At 44.7% G+C, this 27,247-nt stretch overlaps 1 protein-coding gene across 1 annotated transcript in view; it reads left to right on the forward strand.

The window, feature by feature from the left end:
- The window catches only part of Cstpp1 (centriolar satellite-associated tubulin polyglutamylase complex regulator 1), a 173,496-nt gene that overhangs the window by 143,165 nt on the left and 3,084 nt on the right, over positions 1 to 27,247 (forward strand). The window contains exons 4-7 of the mRNA XM_015477877.2: positions 9,333 to 9,417; positions 23,915 to 24,000; positions 25,669 to 25,864; positions 26,470 to 26,579. Of these exons, the coding sequence (XP_015333363.1) occupies positions 9,333 to 9,417; positions 23,915 to 24,000; positions 25,669 to 25,864; positions 26,470 to 26,579 (477 nt within the window). The remainder of the gene's footprint in view (positions 1 to 9,332; positions 9,418 to 23,914; positions 24,001 to 25,668; positions 25,865 to 26,469; positions 26,580 to 27,247) is intronic.

A 27,247-nucleotide genomic window follows, 5' to 3' on the forward strand; every position in this document is an offset into this window, starting at 1 on the left:
TATTCACTCTCATTTCTCATTGGCTTGCACAGTGTCCCTTGGCTAGCTAGCTGAAGAATGAGGACCTGATTTGGCTGATTCAGGGGCGGCGCTGTCAGCCTGGCACTAGGTGATCCCCACCACTGGTTAGGGCAGGTGTTTTTAGACTGCCCTTGGCAGAACTCTAGCCTGGGTGACGGCTACTAAAGTGAAATTTGGGTAAGAAAGACTTTGGTTTTGTTTTTACTTTTATTTATTTGTTTGTTTGTTTGTTTGTTTGTGGTTGTAGATGGACACAAATACCTTTATTTTTTCTTATTATTTATTTTTATATGGTGCTGAGAATCGAACCCAGTGCCTCACAGGTGCCAGGCAAGCGCTCTATCACTGAGCCACAACCCCAGTCCCAGAAAGGCTTTGTTTTAATCTATGGTATATATTAAGATTCCTTATAAGATTTACATTTTTTTAAAAATATATCTCTTAATTTGTTTATCCTCCTATGCTATAAACTCCTTGTTTTATAGGTGAGAAACAGGCCTAGAAAAGTTGTGTCCAGAGGAATGTAATCAGTGCTTGGCAGAACTTAGACCAGGTTCTTTTCTTTTTATCATGTGTCTGAGGTAGAATAGACTTTTTGTTTTCAGAAACCACATGAAAACTTTCGTTTTGGTCATAAAAACATGTATAAGGAAATTTAAAATACTGCCTCTTTTTCACAGGCTGAGTGAAGCCTATCTGACATGTCCCTGTGAGGAGGGCAGGGTGTTTCCTCTCATCTTTAGTCACTCTAGGAGGGACTAGGGAGCCTTCTCTTTCTTTATCTTTTTGCTGTGGAACCACTGCTATTCACATAAGAGCAGGAATGGGTCACAGACACTCCACAACACAGGCCTCTGCCTGGAGGGCAGTTGTATCTTGGACCTGAGGATCCTTTTCAAAGGGCACACCCTGCCATCCTATTTCCAAACAAAAACACCAGCTACCAACTCCTGATGGAACTGCACAAGCCTTTGAGCCATGGTGCAAATGGCTCAGCTTGTATTATTTCCTTGATGGGCTGCTGGACCCTTTGGGAGCTTATGGTGCCAAGATCCTGCTCCACATCTTAGTGTCCAAAACTCCCTCCCATTTCCTCAATAAATGGATAGGAGACTGTGTGCCCTGTCAGAGTAGCCAACCCCATTACTACTAGAGAGGCTTTCTCCTCTCCTGCACTGGTGCCTCCTTCCCACAGTGCTGTATGCCGCCCACCCTGTATGCGTGGCCTGTTGGGTTTCATGTCTTCAAAGATTTCTTAGCTCAGTGTTAGAGCACTTGGCTAGAGCGTGTGAGGCACTGGGTTCAATCCTCAGCACTACATAAAAATGAATAAATAAAATGAAGTTATTGTGTCCAACTACAACTGAAAAAATTTTTAAAAAAAGATTTCTGAGACAGTGGCTTCTCCCAGAACACCTTGCATTGGTCCTCCAACTCTCAACAGTCTAGAAGACGGCCATTAATCTGATGCAATATATAGAGTTTTCCTGTCATAGCAGACCAGCCTTCAGACTGGACCAGATTGCCATGATGTATCATATTTGATCCCTAAGGAGTAATTTTCAGGTCCTTATTAGAAATGCCCACATACCTTTAAATCTTTTTCTAACATTAACAGTTCCTGGGGAGTTGGTTTTGTTCATTCTAAACATTGCCTTGAAATTGTTACTATGTCTTATCTAATACTTTTCCTAGAACATGTATACTAGTCAAACAGAAATAGGCTAAATGCTTCTCACTTGGTGTTGGGCTTAGTCATAATAAAATATAAAACTAAAGTGTCTGGCATTCTGCCCTTTTTGAACACATTAAAGATGCTCTAGGGAGATATGAGTTGGCAAAAGATAATGTTAATAATGGCCCCAGTACTTTACCCGCAGGTATCATTGGAAGCCTTTGCTTCTCATTCCTTTTGTGGGATCATTTGCCTTTCAGTAAATTAATTATTATTTCCCTCTATTTATAATATAAAACAATAGTGCTGCCAAAAAAGGTAAAAATACAAAAACCTAAACTGCTCTTCTGGGACTTTGTTTGACAGGATCATGGCCCTTAGAACTTTAGCAATCTTCCGTGAATTGTGGTACCAAGTGCTCCATGGGGAGTGAAGCTGTCATATGTCCTTCCTCCTTCTTCCCCCTTCTCCCCACTCTGCCTCACTTCCCTCCCCCTCCTCTGCAGAGTAGCACTGAGACATATTTACTCAGCTGTGGCCTGCTAACAAAGCCTCCATGCCCTGGGAATGGGAAGGGGTGGTGTGGCCGGGCCCTGAACTATCCATGTCCTTCCGAGCATCTCTTGGCAGAGCAACCTGACTGAGGGTGTCATTTAGAGTGAGCCTTCACAACCCCTACATAAAGAAACATAAAAACAAATGCAACTGAAAATTGGAAAGTTCACTCATGGACTGTGGTTTTCTCTGGCCTCTGTGGTAGTTTCTATTGAAATCTTGCAGCTGACCAAGTAGAGATTGTTGGGTCCTCTGGGTTTCCCATGGCTTGGAAGCATTTCATTATCTCCAGCCCTTGTCTAGCACCAGCTCACCCAGCCAACACTCAGGCACTTACAAATGAGTTCAGACTAAACCCATTTCATCTCCCACATTTGGAGCAAAAAATACTTGATTCCGACATTGGGAGTGCTTTCTCCAAGGAAGGGACAAAGATATGGCACCAAGTCCTTCCATCCGGCACTCCTCCACTGGTCTTTAGTGACACCACTCTGACTTGGCAAAGGCACCATTTCCTGGGAAGAACAGAGGCATCTGAGTATACAACCACATACCGCCACAGTTCTTGTGAGTAAATGTTGTGGACACACATGGTGGTCTGGAGAAAGGATGTAGAAATGACTAAGCTGCCCCCACAGAGCTTCAGAGGCAGGAATTTCCATAGCAAGAAGGCAGACCAGATGTAGAAAAGACATCCTCCTTTCTCTACAAACGAGAATGAGTTGGTCCTTGACTACGTTGAACATCAGTAATTTCTGCCTAGGTTAATTCTCTTGGCTAAACAACCTCATCTATCATTCTCTAAGATTAGAGTGGAGATAGCTACCCAAAAAGAATATTCTGAGTCCAGCCCTGTTTGTCATAAAAGCGGTGGTATTTGCACTAGAGTTGTAGCAGGGGTAAAGTGCATTTCCAGAAAGTGAACCCTAGGCTTCCTGTGATTTTATAGTAAAGTTGGCGATACATTCCTATGAAAATAAATATTCAAGCTGACTTAATTGAGCACTTGGTGAGAAGATTCTAGAGTCAATAGGCCCATGAGCTGGAGTACACCTGCCATGGTTTATTGTGTTTGCTGAGAGTTGCAGTACTACCAGGTAAGACATTTGCCTTTTTCAGCTCTTTATAGCTCCTGGCTTCTCCTCACACACACACACCCAAATTTGCAGGGAAAAAAAGTCTCCTGTGCTGGGAGATCCTCCAGCTCTTTGTTCATACAGTCGCCAAAACTTTGTCCCTATGAATTCTGACTCGGACACTAAGTGATGCGCGTTTTATTCATGCATTCCTTCAACTGGTGTGAGGCATGTCCTAAGTGCTCTAGTTCAGTCCACAGATTTCTTAATTTCAGGATGTCAATTTTTTTTTTGTTTAGTCATTGATGGACATTTATTTGATTTTATATGTGGTGCTGAGAATTGAACCCAGTGCCTCGCACGTGCTAGTTCTCTATCACTGAGCCACTACCCCATCCCCAGGATGTCAATTTTTAATCGGTTACTAATGAATAAAATAATACTGCCATTTATTGAGCACTTTGCTAATTTTTCTTAGAAAAGTATCTTATATATAAATTACCAGTTGATATTTTACAGTGATCCCATTTGGTAGATACTGTGGTTATTCATGCTTTTTAGATGAGGAAACCAAGATTCAGAGAAGTGGTATAACTTGTCCAAGTGGTGCTAATGGCAGGAATTGAAACAAGGCCATCTGTGCTCTGCACCAATACAACTGCCCTGCCCATCTACCCTGCCCTGTTTAATATGGCCCGCCTGAAAGGTATCTGTATATTTAACTTAGATACAGTCTGTCAGTCACTTAGTGTGAACAATCCTATCATCAGAAGTTAAGTCCTCCACAGACCAGCTGGATCCCACCTGCCAGGGTGGAACTCACGGGACCTTTGGAGCCAGATAGGCTTGGGTCTGAAGCTCAGCCCTCCAACCACCTGTTTTCTTGAGAAAGTAATTGATCTCTCTGAGCCCTAGTTTCTTTCTGAAATAGTAATAGGAAATACAAACAGCACATACAACGGCTCAGACACTAATCTAAGTACTTCACCTTAATGCAACAGTTCTGTGATATTTCTGTATGGTCACTTTATATATGGGGAAAGTGAGGCAATGGAATTATTTCACCAAGTAATTTGAAGTCAGTGGCAAAGCTAGGATTGGAACTCAGTCACTCTAACTCTAAAATCCATGCCATGGTGCCACACTGTACTGCCTCTGGAGATAATAGGATCAAGGTGTAAAAACTTCTGGTCTGGAGCCAGGCACCCAGTTGGTGAGACTATTCCAAGGTTTAGAAGAAGAGAGTTTAATAGCTCTGGCCACCCACACAAAGAGAAGCACCAATTTGTGGAGAGTGCTGTGATTTTTTGATCTTATACCAAAACTTTCTTATGTTTTTGCCTTTGAACTTTGAGGACCTGCTGGCTGAGCTTTCCTAATTGTGGGGGATTCCTTTAGAGAAAGCGTCTGTTAGCACACACCACATACCTTCTCTGTTAGCACACACCACATACCTTCTCGGCACCTGCCAGGACTCCTAGGGCTGCAGGTGGGCGGGGATGAGAGGCCTGTGCAGCACAGCACAGGTGAACACTCAACCCCCCTCGCCGCCTGTGGCCTCCAGCCCAGCTCCCACCACTGCTGGAGCTTCAGTCTTTCCTGTTGACGGTAATTAGAACCTTTCAGCCTCAATTTCTTACATGAAAAATCCCAATTCACTTGGATTGTCTCCTTGATCCAGTTCACCTGGAGCTATTTAGTTTCTGCAGCTTGTTTGGAGGGGAAAACAAGCTCCTAAGCCTTCACACATTAGGGTTGATAAGATCAAGGTGCTCAGAGTGGTGGGGGTAAGCTGCCTGGATTTGAATTCCAGTTACACTTCACAAGCGTGCACAATCTGAGTTTGTGTGTCTGTGAAGTGGGAATAAAAACAGTGAAGATTCAATGGGGTAACACACATAAAGCCTGAGGAGCACATACAATGGCTCAGACACTATTCTAAGTACTTCACCTTAATGCAACAGTTCTGTGATGTTTCTGTAAGGTCACTTTATTATGGGAAAGCAAGGCAATGGAATTAATTCATCAAGTAATTTGAAGTCAGTGGCAAAACTAGGATTGGAACTCAGGCACTCTTAACTCTAAAATCCATGCCACTGTGGTGTGCATGCACAAGCCCCTGGGTTCAATCCCTAGTAACAAAGTTAGCGGGTAGTATTTTCATTATTAAGCCCCTCTAGCTATCAGCCCCCTTCCTTTCTTACCAACTTGGATCTTGCTCTTTCTGGAAAGATAGTCCCCTTCTTGTCCCCCACACTCTAGGCCTTCCCCTAACCAGGTTATTTCATCCTCTAAGCTTCCAAGTCCTTATCTGTGAAATGGGACTTGGGATAATGAGGTCTGCTTCATAAGGTTGCCACAAAGGTTAAGTGCACTCATTCAAGTGCTGAGCACTGTGCTCAAAGACTGTTCACTCTCACTACTGTTGTTCCTGCAGCACAAAAGGCTGCCAGGAAGGGCCTTTGAAATCTTAGAGCACTAAGAGCCAAAGAGCCCATCATACACAGCAGCATTTGAAGTTAACATATGCCTGAGTGGGAGCCTCCGATCTGGGATACTGCTGGCTTGCTCCTGGCTGAAATTCTGCACCTGGAATGCAGGAGACGCATGGGGATGCTAGGTGACTGGGTAGAGCAGAAGAGCGTTCAGAAATGAGTTTGTTCAGGCAGCCTGGCAGATAATTTTCAAGGCAAAACACAGGTAGGTGTTTGGGCATCCCCCCCGGCCCCCCCCCCCGGCAAGAAATACCTCCCTGCTCTCCTTTCCTCTACTGTCTTTACCCTCGGGATTTAAAAACAAAAACAAAATAACTCCCATTATTTGGTGGTACTAAATTCTACACATTCTGCTAAGTACTTTGTAGACAGTTTACTTCATTTCAGTCTTGAAAAGCAGGTATTATCATTCCCATTTTACAGATGAGAAGCTGAGATGGAGAGAGATTAAGCAGTTTGCCCAAGGTTACATACCTGGTAAATTGTAGAGCCAAGATTTGGAGCCTCACCTACGGGGCAGAAAGGGGACTGCACCTATATGCTCATTAGTGTTTCAGTTTTAGAATTAGTCTCACTACAGTCCCCACAGATGCAGGAGTGGCTCCTGTTCACCACCAGAATGGCTTTTCCTTGGAGTCATCTGGTCTTGACATTATCTGGCCACTTCTTAAATAGAATCAGAACTGCGCTTGCTCGAGTGCCCCGCTCTCCTCACTCACTCTCTCTTAAAAGTTGTTTGCTTACTTGCATTTTCATGAATCTCTTTATATGACCACTATCCTCACTTAATAATTGAGAGAGTCAAGTTCCAGAAGTGTTGGGCAGGGTGTCCTCTGTTTTCAGATTTTCAAGAGCTCTGTGTTGCTTTAGTGTTAGGGTTAGAATCTGGAGTATCCCCCAAAGAATCACGTGTTGAAAGTGTGGTCCCCAATGCAGCAATGTTTAGAGGTGAGGCTTTGGAGAAGTGATTGGTTCATGAAGTCTCTGACCTCATCAGTGAATTAATCCCTTGATGAATTTATAATCTGAATTGACTTTTGGAATATTGAGGAATCTATAGGAGGTAGAGTCTAGTGGAAGGAGTGGGCCCTTGGGACTATATCTTTTCTTTGGCCCCTCCCTCTGCCTCTGCTTTGTGGCTGCCATGGACTGAGCAGTTTTCCTGTCACACCGCGCTATAGAGTCAGCTTACCATGGGCTGACACCTCTGAAATCAAGAGCCAAAATAAATCTTTTATCCTCTAAGTTGATTTTCTCAGGTATTTGTCACAGTGACAAAAATCTGACAAGCACAATTAGATATGAAATGATTTTTATAAATTATTTTGCCTTTTGGAAGTGAATGTTTGAAGTGTATTAATTAGAAAACATTAAGAACCAGCCAGACACAGTGGGGCACACCTGTAATCCAGCAACTTGGGAGGCTGAGGCAAGAGGATAAAAAGTTTGAGGGCAATCTCAGTATTTTAGCAAGATCCTGTCTCAGAAAAATAAAAAATAAAAAGAGCTGGAGGTGTAACTCAGTAGTAAAGCACCATTGGGTACCATCCCCAGCACCCAAATAGACACTAGTATTGCTATATGTATAAACATGACTGTAAGACCAATGTGATTCTGCAACCTGTACACTCAGAATAATGAGAAATTATACCCCATTTGATTCAAATGTATGATATGTCAAGATCATTGTACTGTCATGTGTAACTAATTAAAACAAATTTTAAAAAAGGAAAAAAAATTAAAACTAGAGAAAAAAAAAATCAAGAACCTAAAGAGGGCCTAGACTCTAAAAACTAGGAGGCTGAGATTGATTCCAAGCACTTTTTTATATTAGATAGAGGGATTACTTTCTCTCTCTTTCTCTCACTCATTCATGCATCTTCTCATTTTCTTTCACCCTGTTTATCATCCCAAGATTATTTTCCAAGTAATTTGGGGGATAAACGTTAATTCCTGTGAAACACTTTGACCCTGCTTTCAAAAATGGTCTCAAATATATTTGCCAAAGTTTATCCTACAAAATCACTTGGGAGTCGAAGATTTAACTTTCTTTTATTTACTCCCTGACAGAAAGCACTTCCCTTTCCATACAAAGTCCTGGTGAGAATAAAGGGAAATTCATTAGGTTCAATGACTTTTCTCCCTTCCCTCACCTCTCCTGTTCCTCACCCCAAATCCTTGAGACTATGGCTATTACTCCCTCCCTGAAGAACAAGACCTCCTGCTAGGCTGTGCCCGAGGTCAGGCGAACAAGGAGAGGAAAGTGCCCCCTCCACTGTGGCCAGCTGAAGGCCACAAAAGCCATCTTGATCCTTTGACCTATATTGATGCTGAGTCTGTTCCTTTGGTGTCCCTGACTTTGGCAGTGTGGTTAGTTTAACTCTCTGCCTTGAATTGAGCTTTGATGAAAAGTAGTAGGAACCCAGGCCTCTCCCTGGAGATTTGGGGTTTTTGTCTTGGAAAAGCATCAACCAAACTAGCAGGGGCAGGAGATCTGGATTCCTGTGGCTTGGGCTAAGTTAGGTCCAAAGAAACCAAGTGCCTGTGATCATCGTCTTCATTCCCCAAATGTAGCCATGCCCTTTGGATTCCCTTCTCACTCATCCTCCCCAAGCAAGGATGGCTTCAGGGTGGATTGCTCTTCTTTGACCATTAGCATGTCCTTCCATATTTGAAAGGCTTTGGTACATGAGAATACTTGCAGATTGCTGTTGCCTAGCTGACCCAAAATCTTTTGGCTTTAGTACATGCAATACCAGAACAACTATAAAGCACCAGCCTATTTTCTCTCCCTTGAGATCCTATAAACCTCTCTGAAATTTGCCTCTTTGGCAAATCTGGACCACAGAGCCTCCTGGCTCCTCTCTCCCCAGCACTGCTTCTGTATATCAGGAATCTTTTGGTTGTCCTGATTGTATTTCTTGGACCTTTGTCTTGGCTTCCTATAATAGTATGACCAGATTTGTGTGCAGAAATCCAAAAGAAGCCAGCCTCCTGTGATCCCAGATGACAGAGTAATAAGGTCTGTGGGTTTCTGTGTGATACTCTTCTCCATATATGCAAGACTGTTTGCCTCGGTCATGCCTCCAGATATTTTGCGGGTGATCTTTGGGCATGCAGTGGTGAATATTACCGTGCCAGAGAATTTCAACAGATTTAACCAATGACGAATGACTCATTCATCCAAATCTTTATACACAAGGAAAACCAAACTAGGAAGGCTGAAGAAGTTCCCTATCTTGTTTCCTCTCTTCACCTGACCATTCCTCAAATCAGTAAAAGCTCCTTTGGTCAAAGTGGTTGTAACTGGGTGCCTCCACTCAGGACAAGCTTTGTAGAAATACTAATCTTAAAGTCTCACCCCAGAGGTTAATGGCTACACACTGTAACACTGACTCCCCTTAAAAGAACAGCTCTACCAAGACTGGATCTGTAACCAGGAAATGACCAAGAGAAGGCAGCGACTTGAAATACAGGGACCTAATATACTTCTCTCTATTTCCATTCCAGATTTGCTGACGATGAAAGAATATCACTGTCTGCTGCAGTTACTGTGCCCGGATTTCCCACTGGAGCTCACTCAGAAAGCAGCCAGGTATGTCTCAGGGGCTCTTGCAGCCCGCTGAGCCTTCCAGACGAGGGCTTTTTAGAGAAACCTGAACCATGTATGAGTGAAAAAAGTCATTAGGGGAAAAATTGGCATTTGGAGAGTGGTCTATTTGGGGTTTGCCCCAAAACAATACTTTCTGCGTTTCTTAAGGAAAGCCAAATGATCCTTTGTGGTTTCTGTGGGGAGCCTCAGGGTCTGAAGATACAGTTGGAGGATGGTGAAATGAAGAAGAAAAAAAAATCCAAACACAAAACACATGTGCGCACGCGTGTGCACACACACACACATACACACACAAGAGGATATTCTGAGAAAAGAGGGGGAAAGAGTTGGCAGTGACTCATGATGAAGAGTGTTGGGGACTGGAAAGGCATGAAGGTGATAAAACTCCAATTGAGGGAAGGACATATTGAGGGAAGGGTATTATGTATGCCAGAAGAAGGCTTTCAAGATTAGTCCAAAAGCAGGACTTGGCAGTCATAGTTAAGAGCCCTCATTTCTATGTTCAGTTTTACTATCATTAACATGTTTTAACTAAATGAAGTAGTTGGACCATGCCTCAGTTAATGTGTACATATTTAACATTAACTAGGGATGCAAATGGAAATATAGTTTTAAAAATATAAAAGAGATCTTGTTTCTGAAAGATGCCCAGCTTCCCTAAATCATATTGAAGGCATTTACCTCATTGTTCCATTTAAATTTGTTTACCTAACTATCTCACTTAATCCTTATAAAAACTGTTACATTGTACTTTACTGAAGAGGAAAATAAGGCTCAAACAGATAAATAACATTGACTAGATTTATTGAAAGCTTGTAAGCAGCAGACGCATGAGTTGGACCCGAGTCTGCCTGAATCCAGAGGCTTTGCTTAGTCCCCACACTCCTGCCTCTGTGTCGTGGCATCATTTCTGCTTTGTCTGCGCCTCTTGAAACCAAAGGTGCATCAGTTGTACTGCACCAAGAATCACCTCACTCCTTCCGAATTGAGCCAGCCAACCCCTCTGCTGACTTGGATGATGGGAAGTCCATTGCTACCAGCAGGAGACACCAGCCTCCCACTGGGGCAGGATGTCCACCGTTCACATGAACTAATTTTGCTGGTCATGTGAGAAACCTGTTTAGTGATCACACATCCAAAATTTTATAGTTTTTTTTTCTTCCCTCTTTATTGTTCAGTGCATACTTATCCCAGTGGCAGCTAGCCACGGGTAAAAGTTCTAGATCATGTTTTATCATTTTTATTTACCTATATCCAAAGGAAAGGAGATTTGGATGTTTTTTCTTAGCTGAAGAGGAGGAAAGAAGGAAGGAAGGAGGGAGGGAAGGAAGGAAGGAAGGAAGGAAGGAAAGAAGGAAGGAAAGAAGAGAAAAGAGAGGGAGGGAGGGATTATCTCTTCTAATTTAAAAGCAAGTGGAGTTAGCTTCAGGTTTCCATGATGCTCCCTTTGGGTTCAGATCATGTAAAGAAAGATTCAGAATGGGGGCAGGGGTGAATTCAGACTGGACTGATGGATAAAAGCATGAGCAAGGTGTGGCGGCACATTTCTATAGTCCAGTAACTCAGGAGAGGCTGAGGCTGGAGGATGGTGAATTCAAGGCCAGTATGGGCAACTTCATAAGACCCTGTCTCAATTTATCATTCAATTAAAAAAAAAAAGCACAACTCTATGTAGAGAATTCTAAATAAAGAAAAGAACCACACATGTGCATGTGTGTGCTCCAGGAGAGCAGACAGGATCTAAACCAGTACTGCTCACTGCTGAGATCCTGTCACTTAGCATAGTACCTCAATGCATGCTAGAAGGTGTCTGCTGAATAAGTGAATGTGTGAAAAATGTGTGAATGAATATTCTTGTCTGTTTTTTTTTTTTTTCCAGTGCTGAGGATTGAACCCAGGGCCTCACACACATGCTAGGCAAGTGGTCTACTGCTTACACACACACCCACCCTTGTCTGAAATTTTACATGGTTCTAAGTATCTTTAAGAATAAGAGCCAGCAATTGTATTTTATATTCAGTTATTCACTTGCTTATTTATCAAATATTTCTTTTTTTAACAATCTCTTTTTTGGGGGGATACTGTTTACATACCATCCACTTGAAGTATAAAATTCAGTGACTTTTAGTTTGTTTTTAGAGTTGTACATCCATTAACACAATCAATTTTAGAATATTTTTATTACTATAAAAAGAAATCCTAGCCAGGTGCAAGGTACACAACTATAATACTCCAGTTACTCAGGAGACTGAGACAAAAGGATGGCAAGTCTGAGGCCAGCTTGGAAAACTTACCAAGATCCTGTCTCAAAACAAAACAAAAAAAAAAAGCTGGGGCTGTAGTTCAGGCTGTGATGCCCTGTGTTCACCCCTCAATCCTGCAAAGGAAGGGAGGGAGAGAAGGAGGGATGGGGAAAAGAAGAGAGGAGAAAAGAAGGCAATGTAACCCTTAGCCATTTTTCTCCAACCCCCTGTCCTCCCCAGCGATAGGCAACCACTAATGTACTTTCTCTATATATAGATTCACCTATTCTGGGCATTTGAAGTAAATAGGATTATAGTATGTGGTCCTTTGCTAGTGGCTTCTTTCACTTGGCATAAAGTTTTCAAAACTCATACATATTGTAGCATGTGTCAGTACTTCATTTCATCAAATATTTCTGGAGTGCCAATTTTGTGCAAGGAACTACTGTGTACACTGTGAATACAGTCACCAGTAAGACATCATTCCTGCCATTCGTGGAGCAACATTTAATTTAGAAGGGAATCACTTGGGTACCAGTCACTGGCTACTACCTCTTTTGATACATCACCTTGGTTTCTGTCACTTCAGAATATCCACTCTTTCTCTTAGTGGAAAGGTAAAAGTGAACTTATGAGAGTGAGTCTTCTATTTGATTCTTAACCCCACCAGCTTGGGCTACGCATTTGCCGCACACATCTCTCCAAACCATCTGACATAGGAAAGTAGTGCAAGACTAGGGTATAAATGATAGAGTCTTCTAAAAACCCACAAATTCTTAATAAGTTTGAGTGTTACTTGGCATCCTCATTGATACAAAGGGGTTTCTAGCATGGTGCTCCTTTATTGTGGTGGGAAGCTTATCTGCTGACTTAAAACAACAACAACAAAAAAAACACTTTTTGGTTTGAAGAGGAAGCATTATAGCCAGCTCTGTCAATAGTAGCGTGACGGGATTATGGGAATGCAAGTAGAAATGGCAGAAGGGCCTCAGAAAATCTGCAGGGGACTGGCTGCAAACTTAGAGATGAATTGGGAATCAGGGATCTTTGTTTTCTCCCTGGGTGTGAATATCAGGATTATCTGCTCACCCCGACCCTCCTCAATGTCTCTCTTTCCCTACTCCACTCTGATATCCCAGAAAATTCCATCTGATTGTGTAAGTTTTTCTCATTGTGTCACAAAGGTCAAGATCCGACTTCCCCACACACATGCCCAGGCATCTAACCAGAATCACAAATTGGGGTGGTTAGTCCTGCAAAGCAGTTATTGTTGCTAGAAGAGGAAGTGCCCTCACCCATCCCACTGCCAGGCTTATTTAATCAGAGCCCTGAGGTCTGGGGACAGACTTCAGAAGGAGGCTCCAGTCTGATGATGTGTACGTAAAAGAATGTAATCCACAGGCAGCTGTACACCAGAGCCTGTGCCGGGCATGGTGTCTCCACATGCGCCTGCTTTATGGGCTGGCTATAAGCATCATGGTCAGGCCCAGGGCAGCAGGTGTGAGCTGGAAATATAGAAGGAACAAACAGACTCCACAACGGCAGCCCCAGCCACAGATCCCCTTCACCTCATGTATTCCTGCAACAGTGGGACAGTTAAATAATTGTATCCCCAGATGATCACCACTGCATCTTCATCTCTCCAAGCTGGGAAGCTTTCCTGATGGTTAAGAAAAAGTAATTTAGTTGGGCCTCAGTGTCTTCATTTGTAAAATGAGAATAATAATAGTTGTAATAATTGAAGGAAAATTATGTAATATGCTTAAAAGGGGTCCCTGGCACAAAATAAACTTACAATTAAATGTTAGAAGTAGTAGTATTAACCATGACCTATAGGAACACAGGCACCATGATGTTAGAAAGACCTAGTTGTACATTCCACCTGCCCCATCATTAGATGACCTTGAGGATATCTCTTAACTTCTCTGAGTACTGTTTCCATATTTGTAAAATGAGTATAATAGTAATAAAAACAACTATAGGGTATTGGTGAGATTTCAACAACAGAAATATGTCAATTGGTTAGCACACTGCAGACAGTCAATAAATAATAACCATTTGCTATCATAATAATGTTGGTACTATTGTTATTACCAAATTTTTAAAAATAATATTCCTGGGCTCCCAAAGGCAGTGCCTTCTGGACTTTTTCACTTCACAACACTCAGAAAATAAAATATAACAAAAACATTGGGTAAAAACAAGACTGGCTGTGGTTGGCCTGCAGGTTCTGGCCTTCTCCCCAGATGGGCTAAGGGGACCATCACACATACAAATTATTTGAGATCTAAGTGTCACAGAGTTGGGACATCTTCAAGGATAGAGATTGAAAGCAGTGGTTCTCAAACTGGAGCAGCATCAGAATCACCTGCAGAGCCTGCTAAACCACACATGGCAGCCCATCCCCGGAGCTGAGAGGCCTGGGGTGGGGCTCAAGAACTCATACTTCTAAAAAATTCCCAGATGATGCTGATGGTCTGGAAACCACACTTTGAGAACCACTGATTTAAAGTGTTGCCTGCCAGTCTCACTCTGGCATTTTAGAATTGGCTGGATTAAAATGAGTTACATTCCCTTCTCTTTTGTCATCTGAAACACGATTTAACTTCTCCCTCACCAAAGGCCAGCAGCCATGGTGAGTACTACATATTTAGTAGGAAAAGCTCTGTTAATCATGATTATGTTATAAATACATGTCTTGAGGCGAGTCTCATAACCATCTAGAGACTCTAGTTTTATGACTCTCCATTGCAGAGTCACTTTTTAGCTGGTCCCTGTGTTGCAAAGCTACAGTATAGTCTAACAGGGAAGGACTCACGTGTTGGAACCAAATAGCCCTGGATTCAAATCCCAATTTTTTTACTTCTAGCTTGACTTCTCTAACTCTCAAATTCTTCATCTATAAAATGGAAATGATTGTAGCACCTACTAATGTGGTTATTTTAAGGATTTAATGACATAATCCATTAAAATACCTGCCATGTAGCCCCTCCCATTACCTATTTTTGAAATTATAATGTTGCGAATGGGGAATGATGTTTCATTCCTATGTGGACTCCTTGTGCCATGCCCCAGCTTTAGCTTTTTTGGTGTCTCTTTCTGCCTTTATCCATGGTATCCTTCCCTAACTGTCTGCGCGGTTTCATTCCTATGTGGACTCCTTGTGCCATGCCCCAGCTTTAGCTTTTTTGGTGTCTCTTTCTGCCTCTATCCATGGTATCCTTCCCTAACTGTCTGCGCCCGTCGCTGTTGCACCACAGGGTCTTTCCCCAATTCAGACGATCTTTTCCTTCCCCATTCTTACCAAATTGTTATTGAATTACTGTTACACGCCATCATTGTGCTTTGTGGAGGGGCTATGACAGTGACCAGAAGAGATGTTGTCTCAGCCTTGTGGAATTTACAAACTAGATAGAGCAGCTGACATTAAATAAATGCAGTGTTCAGTGCTGTAGGAACATAGACCAGGAGAACCAGCTTAACCTGGAGAATCATGGAGGGCTCTTCCATGAAGAAGAGATGTTGAATATGGGACCTGAGGATTAACAGAGATGAACTTACTTGCCTATGAGATATCCAGACTTACTATGGGATCATAATAATTCAAAAAGTATGGTACTAGAGTAACAATAGACAAACAGGCATACTAGATAGGCCAGTATAGATCCACTTATTGATAAAAACTTGATGTAGAGCCAGGTGGGGTGGCACAAGACTATTATCCCAGCTACTTAGGAGGCTGAAGTAGGATGATTGCAAGTTAAAGGCCTGCCTGGGCAACTTAGTGAGACCCTATTTCAAAATTTAAAAAATAAAAATGAAAAGGACTAGGGATTTATCTCAATGATAAAGGGCCCCTGAGTTTAATCCCCACTACAATAATAATAATAACCACCACCACCTTTATACATAAAATGGTAGTACTGAAGAACAGTGGGAAAACAGATGATTCAAGTAGTGATGAAGGAGCAAATGGTTAGCCACATAAAAGAAAATTAAATTAGATCCCTACTTTGTTCCACACTCAGAAGTCAACTTCGCATAGATCACAGACCTATGAAATGTGAAATGCAAAGCTGTAATCCCCATAAAGAGAATAAAAGAAAATATTTTTATGGTTACCATATAGCAAAAGAATTTTATTTTTTCAGTATGAGGTACTGAACCCAGGAGTACTCTACCATTGAGCCACACCCCCAGCCCTTTTTATTTATTTTGAACCAAGATCTCACTAAACTGCTGAGGCTGGCCTTGAATTTATGATCCTCCTTCCTTGCTGGAATTACAGGCGTCCATCACTGTGCACTGTGGCTTTTTGTAGCTTATTTGGTTTAAGAACTCTTGCTATTTGAGCTGGGCATGATGGCACATGCCTGTAATACCAGTGACTCAGGAGGTTAAGGCAGGAGGATCACAAGTTCAAGGGCAGCTTTGGCAATTTAGCAAAGCCCTAAGCAACTTAGCAAGACTCTATCTCAAAATAAAAATTAGAAAGAAAAAAATGGGGCTGGGGGTGTGGCTCAAATGGTAGCACGCTCACCTGGCATTCGTGAGGCACTGGGTTCAATCCTCAGCACCATATAAAAATAAAATAAAGATTTTTTTAAAATCTTTTAAAAATTTAAAAAAAAAGAAAAGAAAAGAAAAAAATGGACTGGGGATGTAGCTCAGTAGTAAAGCACCATAGGTTCAATCCCTATTGCCCCCACCAAGAAAAGATACAAAAAGCCCACGCGGAAAGCACGACATAATTGACTGCAATCTTCTGAGTGAAGATTGCATTCCTTCACTCAGTCATCAGTGCTCATGGAGAATGCCTGCCACTTGCCCAGCACTCTTCCAGGTGCTGAGGAGGGAGCTGTGAACATGGTGTGGACACCCTAGAGAGAAGAGAAATGCCAGCTAGGAGGCAGGAATTCCATAATGACAAGCCAAAACCCGGCCACAGGAGTGAAGATGTCAAACCCTAACCCCTGGATGACCAGGGAATTAAGAATTTAAATGTTTTGTTCTACATGAAATACCATAAGGAAAGTTGAAAGACAAACCAAGACTATAGAAGGATATTTATCGAGTATGTTTCCAAGAATTTTGTTTTTGTTTTTGTGCAGGGCTGGGGATTGAACCCAGGTCCTCATGCTTGCCAGGCAAGCACTCTGCCACTGAGCTCCACCCTAAGCCCATCTTCTGGAATTTTTTAGTCTCAAGAGATTGGTCTCTTGAAATTTTTAGTCTGAAGAATTTTTCTTGTAAAGAATTCCTACAAGGGGCTGGGGCTGTGGCTCAGTGGTGGAGCATTCGCCTAGCACGTGTGAGGCCCTGGGTTCAATCCTCAGCATTACATAAAAATAAATAAAATAAAGGTATTGTGTCCAATGTCCAACTACAACTAAAAAAATAAATATTAAAAAAAAAAAAAAAGGATTCCTACAAGCCAAGCCAGGCATGGTAGCACACACCAAATCCAGCAACTCTAAGCAACTGCCTCAGGAGACAGGCAGGAGGATCACAGGTTCCAAGCCAGCCTCAGCAACTTAGCAAGGATGTAAGAAAACTACTGAGACCCTGTCTATCTCAATTTTTTTTAAAGGGCTGGGGATGTTGCCCATGGTTAAAGCACCCTTAATTTCAATCCCTGGTACAAAACAAAACAAAACAAAACAAAACAAAACCCTACATGCCAACAAGAAAAAGATGAAGAACCCCACTAAAAAGATAGTGTAAAGACATCGACAGGCACAGAAGAACATTAATAAAAATTGGGGCATATTTTCATGCCCCAGTTCACTAGTATAAATAACTGCCAGTTAAATTGAGATATATTTCACACCTATCAATTTGGCAGAAATTTTAAAGTCTGGTAAGCACCGCACACACCTGTGATCCCAGTGGCTGGGAGGCTGAGACAGGAGGATCTCTAGTTCAAAGCCAGTCTCAGCAACAACGAGGAGCTGGACAACTCAATGAGACCCTGTCTCTAAATAAAATACAAAATAGAGCTAGGGATGTGGCTCAGTGGTTGAGTGCCCCTGGGTTCAATCCTTGGTACCACCAAAAAAAAAAAAAAAAAAAANCTAATGAATATTAACCATCATTGTTATCATTAATGATGATGCCCTAGGCAAAGGGCATCATTGCATTGTTAGTTCTTTAGAGTCCCATGGAATAGGAACTAGAATTATCTCCTCTTTACAGATGAGGAAACTGTGGCACAAAAAGAAAAGGTAATTTCACAGGTGAGTGGTGGAACTAGGACTTGATCTCAGGTTTAGCTAACCTAAAACTTCAGAAAAAAAGGTGCAGCTCATGCCACTAGACCAGGGAGGCTGACCCTTAGGGGTGAAGAGGAAGTTGGCAAGTCAGTAGGTTCCGGGTGGAAGCTGTTGCTTCCTTGGCACCCACTTACCTCCCAGCTGGCCAGTGCATCCCAGCTGTTGGAAGTCAGCAAGGGAGGGAGAGAGTGGCCAGACCCCTTGGGACTAGCTCGGACCCTGCCAAGAGCTCTTTCTTCATTCCAGTTGCCTGCCCTGGACTCCACCCTACACATGGTTCTGCTTAGAGCCAGCCTGAACCCAAATGCCTTTATTACTCCCCCAGAGGCCCTCTCTTGAGCCCTGGGGCATGGCCTGCAAGGAGCCCTCCATGATCCAATAGATTTGTACAGACTCTTGTTGGCAGCAGCTCCCTGCTGGCGCCACTTCAAAGCAGGGGCGTCAGGCTCCTCCAGGTGTCAGAGGCAGCTGGCATGTTAGCAAAAGGCCTCTGGCAGGAAGGGTTATTGAGCCAACTGCCATCCACTGGAAAACAGCACATGTGGATGACCTGTCTCTGAGAAGATTCCTTCTTGAGCCCCCTGAGGGTGGTGGTGTGGGTAATGAGGAGTTTTGAGTTCAGCCTGAAAGAGCTGTCTGTGGAGATGGACAACCTTTGACCTGAGATTGTCCCTGTTACAGAAGACAAGGATGCACCAGTAGCTTCCTGCCTGCATTTCCCCACAATTTGGCTGGGATTTCCAAGCAAGATGCAGATGTCCAGAACTTCCATGGGTCAGAGCATTCGTTTGGAGATGGAGTGAAGCAAATGGTGTTTTTTTAAAAACACCTTTATGTAAGTCTTTCAGCATCTGCTGCAGTCACAGCCTCTGAACAGCCAACTTTCCCCCACCTGAACCAGCACTGGCGGTTCTGGTCCATTCTGCCAGGACTGGAGCAAATGATCTGGGATATATGAGCCTTTCAGCTTCTGCATGAACTTCTCCAGCAACAAGCAGCTCACTCTTCACAAAGCAGCCACAATCCTGAACCTGGGAAGCTTGAAAAAGTCTTCTAGAACCAAACTCAATATCCCTGTGATATCTTCCTCAGAGGGGCCCTCCAAGAATTGGGTTAGAGGGCACAATGGTGCATGCCTGTAATCCCAGCGACTCAGGAGGCTGAGGCAGGAGGCTAGCAAGTTCAAGACCAGCCTCCACAACTTAGTGAGACCCTTAGCCACTTAACAAGACCTTGTCTAGAAAGAAAAAAGGATTGTGGATGTAGCTCAGCAGTAGAACCCTCCTGGGCTTAATCCCCAGTACCAAAAACAAAACAAAAAAAGAGTTGGGTCTCAGCCCTCACTTCCTCTGAGCCTTCTCTGCTAAGCCAAAGGATCTACACACAGCCATTTGTCTGATGTCATAGTTTTTAGACTCTGTACCACTCTGACCCCCTTTTCCATGACTCTAGTTTATCCTCCTAAATGGACTGTCCAGAACTGAATGTAGTGTCAGGGTGTCATCTAGCCAGGGGAAAATAAAAGGGTAGCAGTAGTGTAAACTTTCTTACTTGTTCATGAATTTTAACAGATATTTACCGAGTGCTTGTTCTGTGCCAGGCAACGTGCTGGACCCTGGAGTCAAGCAATGAGCAGGGAGACAGAGTTGTCACTTGGTGGAACTTACAGTCCTAGGGCAAAGGCAGGTAATGAGGAGTTTTGAGTTCAGCCTGAAAGAGCTGTCTGTGGAGAACTGCGGAAAGAAGAGAGAACTGCGGAAAGAAGCCGGCAGTAGGGAGGCCTGCCGCAGTCTGGCAGGTGCTTTCTCTCACTTCAGGCTGTGCAGGCAGCAGTAAGGTGGGGCAGGGGTGCAGCATTGTAGGAGAGGAACGGCTGGTGCAGGACCTGGGGAAGGAGGCCTGGAGAGGACTGCAGGATGAGCGCGGCTAAAGCGGCTGACATTTGATGAAGGATGCTCCCAGGGGCCCCCAAGTCGTGAGAGCTAAGGGGAGATGGGTAGATCAGGTAAGCTTATAAACCAGGGCAAGAATGGGGGACTCTGTGCTGAGGACAGTCAGAAGCCTGTGAAGGATTTTAGGCAGCAATGGTAAAATGGTCAAGTTTGCATTGAGTACCAACCACAGTGTGGATCCCCAACTAGAAGGCAAGTAACTGCAGGGAAACTGGGGAGGAAGCTGCGTCATCAGCAGGAAGAAAGAGGTGGAGGCCAGCTGGGAGGTGGTGGCTACAGAAGTGGAGAGCTGACTGAAGAGAACTTTCAGCCATAGGATTGACAGGATTTGGCGATTAATTGATTGATTGACTGCTTGGGAGTAGGCGAGGGAGGGAGTTTCCAGGATGTCTAGGGTGCCTGCCAGGTTTCTGGCTGAGCAGAACTAGTAGGTGTTGTTGCTGTAGGAAAACCAAGAATCCCATTGGCTTTGTGGCACCCAGTATCACTGTTGGCAGTGGAGAAAACTCCTCAGACCTTTTCACACAAATCCCAGCCACATGACCCTTAGAAAGAAGGCCCCTGCTTCTGTCTGTTTCCCTTGACATGCCCACTGTCCCTGCCAACCCATAGAAGTTTCAGACAAGCAAGAAGCCAGGACAGGAGCAGCGCACACCAGGGCCACCCTGGCCCCACCAAGCCTCGCCTTATCATAGGACCCATCTTCAAAGAGGGGCTAGTCTCTCTTTCTTGTCACTGCCTCCAGAGGTGGCAGCCATAATGGCCACCCCTCAGACCTTTTGTGAAACCCAAAAGACCAAGAAGTTCATCTGGCACAAGTCTGACCAATATGTCAAAATTAAGTGTAACTCCCAGGCGCCGTGGCGCACACCTGTAATCCCAGCAGCTCCGGAGGCTGAAGCAGAAGGATGGTGATTTCAAAGCCCGCCTCAGCAAAAAGCAAGGCACTAAGCAACTCAGTGAGACCCTGTCTGTAAATAAAATACAAAATATGGCTGGAGATGTGGCTCAGTGGTTGAGTCTGAGTTCAATTCCTGATATCTTTAAAAAAAAAAAAAAAATTTAAGCATAACTGCCTGGAATCCAGAGGTATCAACTGCAGAGTGCAGAGGAGACTCAAGGGTCAGATCTTGATGCCCAGCATTGGTTACAGTAGCAACGAGAAAACCAAGCACATGTTGCCCAGTGCCTTCCAGAAAAGTCAAGGAGTTGGAAGCGCTGCTGATGTGCCACAAATCTTACTATGCTGCACTTGCTCACAGTGTTTCCTCCAAGAAGGGCAAAGTCATCCTAGAAAGAGCAGCCCATCAGAGCAGAGTGTCAGTGCCAGGCTGCACCAGGAAGAAAATGAGTCAATGGCTCCTGTGTTTAAATAAAACCATAAACACTAAACACAAAGAAACAAACAAAAACAGGGGGAGGTAAGCTTAATCTTAAAATCAAGGACAGCACCTGACAGAGAGCTCTGCCTGTTCTGTGGCTGGAAGGATGCACACAGTTTTGCCCCGTGTGGGCTAGGGAGGATGCGCTCCTCTTTGTTGAGCAGGGTGTGTTATAGTCCAACCTGTGGCTGAAAGAGGAAGATGCCCGTGGCGATCTTCTTCAAAGCCTCAGTGACAGGACCTGTCTTGGGATCATGCTGATGAATGGGGATTACAAAGGGAGGTGACGTCTAGAATTAGTAGTGATGGCTGCACAATTTTTTGAAATACTAAAACTTTGAATAGCACTAAAATTATACATTTTCAAAGGGTGAATTTTATTTCATTTTAATTGCATCACAAATGAATTCCATCACAAATGAATAAATAAAAAGACAAATAATAAGACAAATAATAAATGGAGGTAAGGGGCTAGGGTTGTGGCTCAGTGGTAGAGCGCATGCCAAGCATGCTTGAGGTGCTGAGTACGATCCTCAGTACCACATAAATGTAAAATAAAGATATTATGTCCACTTAAGAAAAACTAAAAAATAAATATAAAAAAAATAAGTGGCGGTAATGGCTATAAACAGGAGCAACTGGGTTCCAGGTTAATGATAAACTAGAAGCATGTATCAATTTCAAAGGCTTCAGAGTCTCCCTCCTGTTTTCCTGAAGGGTTTGCTCTCAGCCTGATGCAGTTCTGAAATCATTAGCTTTGGGCCATTGGGGTGCTGGGTGTGGGGCAGGAAGGTCTCTGGCTTCTCTTCTCCTGAGGTGCTGGCGACTCCTCCTCCCTGAGCGCCCTGGGAGTGCTCCCTTTTCCTCTGTGGTTTGGGTGCCTTTATTCCATCACCTTCTACCTCGCTGCCCTCTACTTCTCTCTCCCCATCCAGATGTCAGAACTGGGCTCAGTGTCCTCTATCTTCCTTTTGCCTGCCCTGGTTTTCCTTAGGTTATGAGAGGTGGTTAACTACTTGCTTGGCCTGTGTAATCCCAGGAGCCACTGATGGAGGGACCAGAGTGCCCTCCTGTGGCCCTCGGCAGCATTGCTACCCTTTAGCCTGTATTTTTTTGGAGGTGGCTTTTTTCCTCCCCAAGAAGCACATAAGAAACAGTTAAAGCCCTAAGATCTGGATGAGAAAAAAAAGAAGGAACATAAATTATCCACAGAAGCTAAGAGATAAAATTTCAGTGTTTCTATTCTGCTTTTCTTCATTTTTAAGAGGTGGTGTGACTCATTGACAGTACCCAACTATGGAGTCGTGTAAACTCATCAGCCATGTGGAACTTTGGCAAACTGACTACTCTGCCACTTAGACTCTTCACCTGTAAATGGAGTTAATAACAAGAACAACCTGATAGGATATCTTGGATACAATTTAGTTAATGTAGCTAAATACCTTCTACAGTGCCTGCCTAAAGTAGGGCACTCAGTAAATGGTGCCTGTTTCTATTATCATACTTACAACTAAAGACTAGCTAGGAAACTTTTTCTCTCTTCAGGGAGATCTGAAGCTCAGTCCAGCTGACTTGCCCAACTCTAGCAGGGACACCACTCACACTGTGTTCAAAAAAGCCGCTTCCCTGAGAGGCAAGCAATGCTGGCTCTATGGAGCTGATCCAGTTGCCAGTTTGAGGGCCCTCTGACAGGGAAATGGAGAATTAGAAAAATACAGTCAAGCAGTTTTTAAAAAAGAAAACATAAAGCCAGAAGGGCACAGTCAAAAACAGATTGGGGGCCCAGCTCCACTCCAGTAAAGGAGTTTGGCACCCTGCCTGGCACATGGATGGAGCCCAGCAAGTGCTAATTTCCTTCTCTTCCTGTCCCCCATCAGATGTGACCCTGAGCAGAGTATGAACATGGCCTGGTCTGATCCCTTTACTAGTCAAATGGTTTTCTTCCTGTGAGGTGGGTGCTCAGTGGAGGGACTAGAGTCAGGGGAAAAACAAGAGGTGGTCAACTTATGAGACCAGACAGCAAGGGGCAGTGCCCATGAGCACACGCTAAAGCAGGGAGAGGGGGAGCAGCCTCCACTGCACCCCAAGAAGGGATGTGTTCTCTGACCCTCTCAAGTGCAGCCCCCAATAGCTCTTTGCCCTCTCTTCTGCCATCTGTGTCCCAGGGTGGAGGTGCCTGTTGCTGTTCTGGCCGTTTGGTAGCTTATTAAATCTTAGTACCACTTGCCAAGACCCCTTGAAACCTCTCAGCTGTTCTTTTTGCCTTTTCTGATCAGCTGTATTTATTCTGAACTAAATGGTCCTCACTGCAGAATGAAAGGACTTACTGCTTAAGTATATGAAAAGAAATCCTGGCTGCATTACAGCTGACCCTCTTCTGCGGCCCACCCCCACCTTTCTGCCCAGGCTCCATCCGCTGGCTGGTGCCACTGAGACTGAACTGGGAACCCACTCTTGGTGCAGTACAGTCAGCTCAGTTTGGTGGCAGAGTCCAATTGATGGAGAAAAAGTGAGGTGACTGGGAGGAGCTTGCTTTTGGAAGCCCTCTCCCAAGTAGACTATGGAGACCCCTGTGCATTCTCTCACGCTCACACACACTGTGTCTCACAGCTGTCTCTCTCTCCCTTCAGGATCGTGCTCATGGACGATGCCATGGACTGCTTGATGTCTTTCTCAGATTTCCTTTTTGCCTTCCAGATCCAGTTTTACTACTCAGGTGAGAGTGTTCCAGGTCCCATGTGGCTCCTGTCTAGGCCATGGCTCCCTTTCCCACCCTGTCGTTCTTTCCATCTGTGCGCCTGGCACACGTTTCCTTCCCCACTTCCTCTGGGGGTGTGCTGCACCGTGGGCGCTAACAGGATGTCTAATCCACACTGGTGATCACCAGATTCAGTCTGCAGAGCCTACTTCCTGAAGACATTGAAAACCACACGGCTTCCAGCCAGCAGCACAACAAATCTGTTTAAGTGATAACGACAATAACAACATTAATAGCATCCACTCCTTATTGAATGCTTATTATGTCTCAGGCATAGCCCTGAGAACTTTAATCTTCAACACCCTGATAGGTCCTTTAAGAGATAAGCTTACAGAGGTAAGTAGCCAAAGTCACACAGCTAATAAGTGGTGCAGCCCAGACTTGAACAGAGGCAGGCTGTAAATCCTGAGCTCTGAGCCTCTGCCTTGGCCCTTGGGCACATGTGTGGACACACATCCTACCACTCTCATAGCTTTAAATAAGCACACAGCGGTTCTATCTCACAAATCACTCTGCTCCCCAACTCACACCAGTCATGCCCTTAAATCCCTTCTGGAATCAGGTGGCATAAAAATAGACGAATAATTACAAATGTATATACAAGCAACATCAAATGGAATGTGGGGTTTAGAAATTGCTGACTGTGTCCACAAACAAACTTGTTTAAAATAGGCTCTTCCAGTAAATAGAAGGCTGTCCTTGGAGCTTGGAGATGGCCGTCCTGCCAACTGGTGGCCCCAGCCAGCCCTGGACTCAGGCGCCACATTCTGTTTACTTGATGGCAGCCCAAGGGCTATTCAGGCAGGGGCTGAAGCCTGGGGTCTTGCCACCTGCTCCTAGCAGCACCAGGCAACTATTTCCAATTTCTCTAAAGCTCTTGGGTCCCAGAGAAGGAGCAGCCATGTTTGGGAAAACCATTTCCCCTCACTGCCTTCGGGGCCCTCCTCTCACAGCACTCCCAGAAGGACAGGGCAGCCCACTTGGGTCTCTAGCATCCTGACCCTGCAGAGCTGTGTGTGAGTGATGAGATGGGCTGCAAGTCACTGATTGCTAACAATGACTCAACTATGAAAATCTGAAAACAATTTCAAGCAGTTACTAGGTTAGCGACTTGGAGGCTTCTCGTTCTTCACTGGGATTCCAGCATGCTTTCTTAGAAGAGGCAGGTGGCCTCACAAGATAGGGCTTACCATTGTTTCAAAACAGTTCTTTTAACGTTTAATATGTGCCAGCCACAGTGCTAAATGCTGGAACAGGGAAGAAATAAGGCATGACTCCTTCCTTGAAACAAGGACTTTACATTCCAGCAAGGAGACAGGTTAACCGAAGTAACTGCACTGAAAACTTGTCATTGGATAAGTGCTAGCAAGAAAAGTATAGGGTGCTATGAAAGTACGCAGTGGGGATCTTGCCTAGTCTGGGAACAACTGCCCATAGGGTAGGACCTCTGAGCTCTGAAGGGTGGCAATCAAACCCTGTGCTGGGACGCTCTGCTCTTCGGGCACCATGCACTGCACATGGAGGCTGGGGTGAAGCTGACTGTCAGCAGAGAAGGGAGGACACAATGAAAGGACCAAATATGTCCTCCCTGAAATGAACTGTGTCTTCCTACCCCCACGGCACCAGAATTCCTGGACAGCGTGGCTGCCATCTATCAGGACCTGCTGTCAGGCAAGAACCCCAATACCGTGATTGTGCCAACATCATTCAGTGGGCAGCACCGCCAGCGACCTGCCTTGGGCGAGGCTGGCATGCTGGAGGGAGTGGAGGCGTCGCTGTTCTACCAGTGCCTGGAAAACCTGTGTGACCGGCACAAGTACAGGTGGGAAATGGGCTGCAGACCCCACCTCAGCCTCAGGGACCACAGGCTGCTGGCCTGGGAACAGGTCTCTGATGGGATGTTCTGATTGGCCCAGGGCTTCTATGGCCCTTGATGGTCATGATATAAATCATAACAGGGCCATTTGCCCTGAAACCAGGTTATAACTAAAAAGCTGGCTCACGTAGAAAGGATATTTTTCACTTGGGCAAGACCAACCATAGCTGACCAGCTTGCCAAGAGACAGACTGGCCTTGATTTCTTAAGAAGGAAAGAGCATTCACTGTTCCTAACTTCTCCCCACAGAAAGGGGAGGTTAAACTGTCCTGTGTGGTGCAAAGTCCCAGGAGAGAAACAGCAGTCAGTTTTGGTCTCTTCCTAGAACTGGCTGTCACCAGTAGCGATTTCCTCCTCCCTGCCCTCCTGTACCCCTCTGTAAAAATCCCTGTGAACACACCAGCCCTTTCTTCCTTTCTCCTAAAGAACTGCCATGCTCCTCCTGGGCCTTAGGGGCCCCCCAACAGGTCTCTGGGTCTTGACTTTGATATCCTTCTAAGCCCAAAGGTATGGATGAAAAGATGGCACTCCATCTGTATTCTCCTTTCTAGCTGCCCACCCCCAGCACTTGTCAAAGAGGTCCTAAGCAACGTCCAGAGACTGACCTTCTATGGATTTCTTGTGGCCCTCTCGAAGCACCATGGAATCAACCAGGCCCTAGGTAAGCCAGTGCTAACTGCCAGCACCTTCCCCCACAATTCAGCTAGCCTCCGTGGGCAGCCATGGCCCCATGGGGATAGGCAGTATCTTAACCTGCTTTGACTTTGCAGAGCCAGCCTCTGGGTCCTAGGGAGCCAGAGTATGCTCCACGCAAGACCGCCTTCATAGGCCTCTCACACTGCGGTGCAAGGGACAGCCTTCCTGCCTCTAAGGGAGAACCTCTCCATGGCAAAGGCGTGCCCAGCCCCTCCCTGAAGACTCCCCAGTTCTGCTTGAGGGAGTGGACTGCGGGATGGATGACACAGGGCTATTGACTCAGTGGCTCTGGAGATTTCATATCATAAATGTCTGAATCCCATTTAGAAACAGGGCAGAGGTGTGACTGGGAGGCCTGTTTTCCCAGTGGGGAGGAAAAAATCTGATTAATCTGAAAGGAGGAAAAAAAAAAAGTGGGGGGAAGCTGCACTGGCCCAGCTTTCCTCCTGTCACTGCGTTGGTTTCCTCCACCCACCCCTGCCCTCAGCCACTGCTCCCCAGGGGAAGAGCCAGCAAGCCACCTTCCTGCTGGAATTTTAAGGGTTCCTATTTGTGTTTCCTCAAGAAATCCTCCTCATGTGCTGGGATCCAGTTTCCTGAAGGAAGTTTCGCCAGTTGAAGGAGGAGGCTGGG

Source organism: Marmota marmota, unplaced genomic scaffold (genome assembly GCF_001458135.2).
Source record: "Marmota marmota marmota unplaced genomic scaffold, marMar, whole genome shotgun sequence".
In the NCBI taxonomy this organism is placed as follows: Eukaryota; Metazoa; Chordata; class Mammalia; order Rodentia; family Sciuridae; genus Marmota; species Marmota marmota.